The sequence below is a fragment of the Pollicipes pollicipes genome, unplaced genomic scaffold, assembly GCF_011947565.3.
Source record: "Pollicipes pollicipes isolate AB1234 unplaced genomic scaffold, Ppol_2.1 Scaffold_2555;HRSCAF=2994_pilon_pilon_pilon, whole genome shotgun sequence".
Taxonomy (NCBI): Eukaryota; Metazoa; Arthropoda; class Thecostraca; order Pollicipedomorpha; family Pollicipedidae; genus Pollicipes; species Pollicipes pollicipes.
The window spans coordinates 23,485,084-23,493,323 of NW_023596136.1; the positions used below are offsets into that span (position 1 = coordinate 23,485,084).

General features: G+C 60.8%; 1 protein-coding gene across 1 annotated transcript in view; it reads left to right on the top strand.

Moving 5' to 3' along the window:
* Window positions 1–6,977, top strand: part of LOC119099284 (homeobox protein homothorax) — a 123,003-nt gene extending 116,026 nt beyond the window's left edge. Inside the window, exons 4-6 of the mRNA XM_037222411.1 lie at window positions 2,157–2,215; window positions 4,131–4,298; window positions 5,268–6,977. Coding sequence (XP_037078306.1) covers window positions 2,157–2,215; window positions 4,131–4,298; window positions 5,268–5,395 — 355 coding nt within the window. The 3' untranslated portion in view covers window positions 5,396–6,977. The remainder of the gene's footprint in view (window positions 1–2,156; window positions 2,216–4,130; window positions 4,299–5,267) is intronic.
* The last annotated feature ends 1,263 nt before the right edge of the window (window positions 6,978–8,240 follow it).

An 8,240-nucleotide genomic window follows, 5' to 3' on the forward strand; every position in this document is an offset into this window, starting at 1 on the left:
GCTCTGATGGATGCGGCGAGTCTGTTCCCCGTCGTCGGTCGGCGAAATTCGAGCGGGCCTCTAGTGGGCAACGAGCGGTCCTCGAGCGGACCTAGAACAGACCTAGAACGGACCTAGAACGGACTACAACGGACTTCGAACGCACCTCGAGCGGGCGTCGAGCGGGCCTCGAACGGGCCGTGGCGACGCTGCGGCGATAAGTGGCGCGTCGCCGGACGGCGACACGCCCTCGGTGCCGATCGCGGCGCTCGGCGGCATTCCTGGCCGGCCAACTGGCGGCGCGCCGCGTCATCGCCGGCCAGCGCCGCCCGCGCGCCCGGCCGGCCGTCTTGTATCAAAGCTCATAAAGAGCGGGGCCGGGCCTGTAATTACAGTGGGCGGCTGTGGCGCGCTCGACAACAGCCTCGGCCATAGCGCGCCTAACCGGCCGCCGAGCCGAATTCCATTAGATCCTGGCCGGCCGGCCCAGCTGGAGGACTGGCACATAATCATAGGTTGGAGAGTGACTTTGAGGATGCTTGCATTGTGGGCCGGCCGGCGGAATGTGCGCGCCGCATTCCGCCGCGCCGCCGCCGCCAGCGGCCGAGATGGCCCTGATTGAGTAATGGCCGGATCACGGGATGACGCGCGCGTCCCCGCCGCCGACCAGTGATAACAATTATTATCCCCCGGCCACATTGGTCGAATAAATTACGGAAGCGCCGAGATAAATTATTGGGCCGAAGGAGTGTGATGCGGGCAGCGATAGGCGGCGCCTGGTCGGTGAGGTATGGCCCGTCCGACCGGTCGCGTCGCCCCGATGTCGGCCACGAAAAACCTTCGGCGCGCGAGTGTCGCCGGATCCGGCGACGATACTGTCCGCTCTAGTGGCCGACCAAATTAAATAAGCGCCATTCGCCCGGCTTTTTGTCGCGGCCGGCCGGCCGGCCGATGTGATTAAACGTTTTTGCGCCGGCGACCGGGCGGAGCGGTCGCGCAATTGTAATGATCTTGGCACCCATTTCTCGCTCGTTCGTCGTCGTTACGGGTCGCTTGAGCCCGGCTCGTTACCGGCGGCCGGCCGCCGGGCCAAGATGGCGGACGGAGCCGGCGCGGCGTCCATGACGGCCCATACATCACCCACCGGCTGTGCACAGCACACCGTTTGGCCTTGAACGTGCAGCGTCCTCCCGCGCGAAGACGGCGGCACCCTGGGAACGGTGGCCCGGAATCGCACTAGTACACTCCTCGAACGCTGGTCCACGCGGCTGTGGAACCTGGGGGTTCGGAACCGGTGGTCCACAGCAGGACATTCTGCTTTGAGTTGGTATACGCAGATGAAGCTGTGATTTGCGATAAAAACGTGTCGTTTGCAGACGTCAGATGCGTGAATGCAAGTTAGCAGCGGCTGAATGTCTGACTCGGGTGTCAGTTGCCGGGGTGGAGACAGCCTAGAACTCAATTTTCAGCCAATTTACTCACCCCATTATTATTGTTTATATCGCATGAATATTTCTTTTTCTCTCTCGCCCACCGCAGAGCCATTTCGCCTCCCATCTGTTTTTTCTGGCTCTCTGTTCTCGCTGGATGATATCAAATTAATAATGCACCGTGGGTTTTTTATCGTAATTTGCCGGGTAAGTGACGGAGGAGGGCCGTGGCCGTCGTCTGCGATGCGGCGCGACAATGCCTCGCTCCCTCCCCGCCGCCGAGGAGGCAGCGACGCGCCACGAACGCCGCCGACCGACCGCACTCAGGCGCAGCGCCACGGAAAAATTCCATTTGCCCAAATCTCCGCCCAGGGAGATGTTAATTTTATGCAAAATATGCGTCCAGAAAGATTGCCACGTTTACACGGAAGAGCGCCGCGCCAGCCGCCACCGCAAAAAATGTGGGAGATGATGGGAGGCGTTTTTTATTCGATTTGTGCGGTGTGCTGCGTTAGACGGGTCTGCTCGAGGGCATAATGCATCCTGATGTGAAATGAGTGGATGTCTGAAGCATTCGGATACATCGGGCGTTTTTTCCCACCTTCTCCATTGTTTTGTCACTAGTTGCCCTACCGGGCCACCGCCATTGTGTTCATGCAAAGCAAAATGTCGGGCACGGCGAGCCATTTTACGAAGGTTTCGTGACAAGGTGCAACTAGGCGCTCACCACTTTTCTCTCTTCCCCAGGTTCATAAACGCGAGGCGCAGGATTGTTCAGCCCATGATTGACCAATCAAATCGCGCAGGTAAGTCACGTGATCCCACGAAAGTCAGATGTCTAATTGCAGATGCATAATGAGCAGGATGCATGCGAGCCAAAGTATGGAAATTTATGCTAATGGTGAGACAGACGAGTTGTAGAGCGTGCGCTGGGTGTGTGCCGCGAGTGCATGTGAAGGGACGCTCGATCTTCGCGACGGTTAATTAAATTGGTTACATTTCGTCCCGGCTACATTAGGCGCAGCGCGATGGCGGCCACGACGGCACGCTTTGTTTGCCTGCGCGATAGCTATCGGCAAATGGCGATGCTCCGCGCTGTGTTTATTTTATTGCTATCTCCTCTGTCAGCGGACGTCACCATCGTCGCTTTGTTTGGGACCGTCTTTGTGAAGGAAAAAACTGACGTCACTCTTGCAATGGCGGCGAACAGCTGCGCCAGTTTCCAAGTCGAGTTTCACGTCGGGCGTCTGTCGGCGTGCGCCGCCTAAAACGCAGCATTGCAGAACGCAGAACAATTCTGCTGCCGCTTTTTTAGAATCTATTCGAAATGATTAATTTCCGTTTATCCCTGCCAGCACACGTCAGTCAAACGTGACATTTGGGCACCGCTCGCCAGAGGGGGGATCCGACAGCGCGACTCGCGGAGCCGCACCGATAAAACTCGCCGCGGTGATTGGCTTAGCTAAACGTCTGCGAGCGTCGACCGGCCCGCGCGCCGGCCGAGAATGAAGCCAATTACAATAATGGCCGAGTTCGGACGCGGCGGCGGTGGCGGGGCACCCGCTGGAGCGCGAGCGTGAACGCAGACGGCGAGCGCGGCGAACACGGCGGGCCCGGCACCGGCCGTCCACGAGATCATATGAATAAGTTATCGAGGGATGACGCATTACCATATATGGCTGTCGTACTACCGCCGGTGACGCCGCCCGACTGGAGTCCTGCCGTCGCGCCGGCCGATGGTGTCTCTGTGTCACCACGAGACCACCGCCGGGCGGGCCCCACCCGCCTCCGAGCGCGCGGAACGGCGCAGCTGCGGCCGTGAATCGGCCGTCATGCGTGGAGGGCGGCAGTTCGCGTCTCGACTCAATTTCCGCGCGTTATTTGCCTCGTGACCGCGCCTTTCGAGCGTGTCGCAGCGTCGTGTGCAGGGGTGCAGACGCACAAAGAGAGCGGCGCGCGGCGCGCGGTCCGCACGCGCGCTGCCGTCTGTCGTGTCGTGCGCTGACCGGCTCGGGAACAGCCTCGTCGTGCGCCGGACGCGCGTACAATCACGACTGCTGACGGCTCCAGCGGTCGGGTCGGCGCGACGCCGTGCCTGACGGTCCAGCAGGCGGTCCGGTCGAGTCCCCGCGCGTGAGGAGGTCTGGCTGGGACGGCGCCGGCGCCGGCAGCGGCCGCCGCCGCGAGCTAGGCTCGTCCGCGCTCCCGCGCGAGCCGCGTCTCTGTTGCGACCTCAGGGCCGGCACCGGGCCTGCCGTGTCCCTGCTGCGCGCCGCCGCCGGCCGGCGTCCGATCCATCACGCCCGGGAGCTGGTGTCGCGCCGCTGCAGCTGCCGCCGCGTCCGCTGGGAGCGGCGCCGGCGGCCCGGAGCGGCCCCAGGCCTCGCTGGCCCACGCCGATCGCTCGCTATCGGCGCTGTCGTCCCCGGCGACCGACACCGCGCGGCGCGCGCGGAGACCGCGGGCCGCTCGGGCCGTGCTCATGACGGAGACGCGTAGGACAACTCTCGGCGGAAACGCTTGGGCAACACTCCGGAAGACGTCTTGGCAACACTCGGGGAGACGAACATCAGCACTAGGAAATGAAATTAAATGTCGAGCCCAGTTTCGTCGCTGCTGCAAAACGCCTTTGACGAGTCTCAGAATGTTGGGTGGGGCCGGCACAGACTGGCGCGGGTGGCCGAGACCGACTCCCCGTCTGACGCCCCGCCTCCCCGGCAGTGGGATTCCCCGGACCAGCGGCGGCCTACTCGTCCGAGGCGGCTAGCATGGGTTATGTGATGGACACGCATCAGCAGATGCTGCACCGCACCGGAGACCCGTACCAGGACTATGCGGCCGGCCGCCGCCTACCAGCAGCAGTACTACGGACACCACCTGTAGCCGGCGGTGAGTGCGCCGCCCCGACCCCTGACCTCGTTCCTGTTATGTCACGTTCAGGTTTTTTGCTTCCCGCCGGGGCACGAGCGGTGGGCATGCTGTTGCGTATCAGCGGATCTCTCCGTCTTGAATGCAACTAAATGGTGAAATCAGACTCTACTCAACAATTTCACCTCATGTCGTTGGCTGTTGACATTTTAACATGGGTATTTCATTTGATTGTCGTTTTAATGTATTCAAGACGCGTTAAATGCTACGTATAAGCGGCCGACTTCATAACGCTCAGCTGACGCCGAGAGAATGCCAACGGGAAAGAATCTGCGTCGACTGCGGCCCCGAAACTGGCGTCCCCCCCGTGGAGCGCCTCTCGCCAGAGCGGCCCGCTCCGGCCCGTCCCCGTCCCTCAGACAAAGGCCCCGGTCGTGTTCCAATAAGTCACATCGGCCGGACGAGGCCGGCGGAGCGCGGCGCCGGCTCCGCGGGAGCCGCGCCGCCGCGCTCCGACCGCGGCCGCCGGCGCGCCGCCGGCCGGCCGCCCATAACCGGCTCCGCTACCGGCTCGCCGCGCAACTGTGATTACAACTGCGATTTGCATTCGGTAATTACGGATCCAGACGCTCTCTACGGGCGCCGGTGCCTTGCAGTTTTAAGGCCAGGAGATTAGCGTACCGTACCCAACCAAAACAAGCGGCGCGTCGCTTTTTGCATTTGTAATCAGGTTAACCGGAGCTGTAACGTCCAGTTGCAGCGTGCAAAGTGCTCTAAAGGGCACAATTGTTGCACAATAAGTGCCCTCCTCGGGCCACGGGAGGCGGACGGCTGTGTTGCTCCGCAGGCATCGGGGTCGTTCCCTGGGACGACCCCCGACTTTACGGGCCATCCACCATTAGGTGCCTATCATATACCGCTTTCCTGGCAAAGATCAGCAAATAAAATGCAAATGTGTTGCCCCGGCTGAAAATGACACGCTGTTTGCAGGTGGCCGACGGGATCTCTTCAGCGGTGGTGCTCGACAGCTGTGTTTCGCGGCGTCATCGATAGATGGTGCTGGGTGCTGGACGCCGCCAGACGGACGCGGAGCGCCGTTGGGGCGACGGACTGCTTAACTGTGTGTTCAACGGCTAAGGCGCTTGGTCAGCCTAATACGGTGTGCATTGTGTGTGTTGGAGTGTGGGGTGGCCCTCGTGAGCGGCAGCAATAGGCGCTGGCCGGGGGCGACACGGGCCGCGCGCGCGCGCGCGCCACACGCGCCCGGCACTCCCGCTGGTGTTGTATGTTCAATGTGATGACGACTGTACATACTTTGTTACTGCGTACCGAGATGAGTGTCGTGGTGCCGCGCCAGCGCTGGCCGTACTTTGGGACGTACCTAAGTAGTGCATACCCTTATTTGTTGAGCGGCCCGGCTCCCAGAGCGGATCGACGAATGGCGCCCCGTTTGTTTTCCGCGGCCGTTCGGTTCGGGAGCGCACGCCCCGGGGCGGGAGGAGTCGTTTCTGTCGCGCCGGCCGCGCGCCAGGCCCGCGCCGCGCTCGACCGCGGCGGGTGCGCCCATCGGGCCGTGCCCGCCGCCGCGGCGGCGCGGCCCGGGCCGGCCGGCGGCGCGCGCACCTCACTCCGAGCGCGCGCTGTATAATGGAAACAACAGGGTATATCATTGTGCGTTCGGGCATTTCTGTTCATGCAGGCACCCACCACACACATCCCACACATCGGCACACCTACAGGGCGGCGGCGCGCGGCGGCGGCGGCGCGGGCCCGGCGGCGGCGTGGCCCGCCGGGCGGCCCTAGTACGTAGTCTCCTCATATCTGCCCGCCGGCCCCGACAGCGGCCGACTGCCTCAATCGGTGTGTATGTGTCGTAGCATATGATCAAAATCTCTCCAGCCCGCCTCCTCGACGCACCCTGCCGCCCACAGCAGAGCTCTGTATCGCTTCCGGTACGCCGCCGCTAACACTTCGCATGAACAAACCGAATCTTATTTATTGGACCCTCAACCACCATTCGCATTCTAGCTTCCTGACACGGACGGCTCTGATCTGTTACGCCATAATGGCTAGTGCTCTTAAATTATATTTCGACAGTCTAAAAGCTTAAGCTGGCCGCTATTGGCTATTGACCTCATTGCGACCGTTCAAATCGAATGTTACAAGGTGAGAACTGTCATAATTCACGCATAATGATTCATTGTTTGTTAACATGATGCCGGCATCGCCTGACCTCGCATGGTGTGCATAAAGATAAGCTTCGGTTTCAATAGTTCCTGCGTTTATGCCGACTCCCAAATGTGATTTATTTGCTTATCTAACATGTGGGTTTATTTTTGGGTTGCGACTGTTGAATGCGCCGTGTGGCTTTTCTTTGTCGCTGAGGGAGCCTCACGAATTCGGCGGCTGCAGTATCGTTTGGACGTGACCTGAACTTACAACTTCATGTACAGCTTGATCGACAGTGGTATTTCATGTACAAAACTAGCGTCTGTACTGACTTGTTGTCTGGATTAGAATGCATTGTATATGGTTTTTGAATGAGAACATTACAGCTACTGAATTGTGTAAATGTACACGGCTGGTTTTATTTTTTTCGTTGGAAACATTTGCGATGCAAGCGAGCGAGGAGCAAAGAACATGATTGTCACGGTCTAAATGTGTGGTTCTGCGAATAACAGAGCAACGGCCAGCAAGACAGACTCATGTTTCGTCACAGAACGTCGCATCAAAGCGAACGCACCAAGTAGAAAGAGGTGCCTACACATTGCAGTTCGATGTCTCACCACGCGAGAGCGGCATGGATACAACTAACCCGTAACGCCCTCGAGACGAATTGCGACCACCAAGATCGCAACGGCCATCCCTCGCAACCAATCTGTCGAACGTGCATCTGTTTACTTGAACTTGAATTTGCCTGCACTAAAACGTATCTCGGAGTAAATACTACTCTTTGGTGGTGTCGTCTCGGAAACTCTCTCGAGGGTGTTTCATTTCGTGACATCAGCCTCGTCTCAACTGACTCAAGGTTGTCATCTACCCTGTACGACGTCTGACACAACATGATCATAACAACGCTCCAGCGACGCCGAAACGCTTCACAACATCACCTCAACACCGAGCGAAATCAGTCGACCTCAGCCCACCACGCGTGGGGTCTGAGCTAGAATCTCTGCATCCATTCGCCGCTGATATTCATCGCGGATCACAAGCGTCGCACAGACGGGCTCGGGGTGCGCCAGGGGTCGCCCGCGGCGCAGCCGGCTTCCGAACACGACGCCAACCCAGCGCATACATCAGCCGGTCCGCCGCGCCGCCCGCCGCCGGATCGGCTACAGGGCCTCGCCAGCGGGGCGTGCAGCCTGCATATGCGATCAGCGGCGACCGGGCAGCAGCTGGCGGAAGCGGCCACCGACGGCGGGCGGACGGCCTCGACAGGCTATGCTAATCCGCCGCCCGCGGAGACGGCGGAGACCGACCGAGAGACCAGCCGAGAGCGCCTGCGCCCCAGCTGCCACCGATCTCCGGGGAGGGCGGGTCCCCCCTCCGGCGGCAGGCAGCGGTGGAGACGGACGAGGGCCGCTGGGGCGAGAGCTGCCACGGCGCTGCGACCAGCGGCGGAGCGCTGGGCACAGCGCCGCGCCGCACAGCGTGTCGGGATGTCCGAAGCTCGCCAGCCTGATGACGAGCGCCGTCTCCTGACATTCGTCGGTAGTCGAAGCGTTCACTGCTGCTCACAAACGATGCAAGTCCTCCGAGTGGGTCACCAAAGCCGCCGCGGCTCGCGAAATTACGCAGTGAGTCACCGTCGGTCCCAGTTTGGCTCCATAGAGCTGCGCACCGCTGTCTTGCCGCTGCGCATCGCCTGCAGCCTGCAGGCCGCCGCCTGGACGGTGATTAATCTAATAACCTGGTGCCGACACGTGCGCTCGCGTCTGTCACGTGGGACGCTGCAAACCGGGC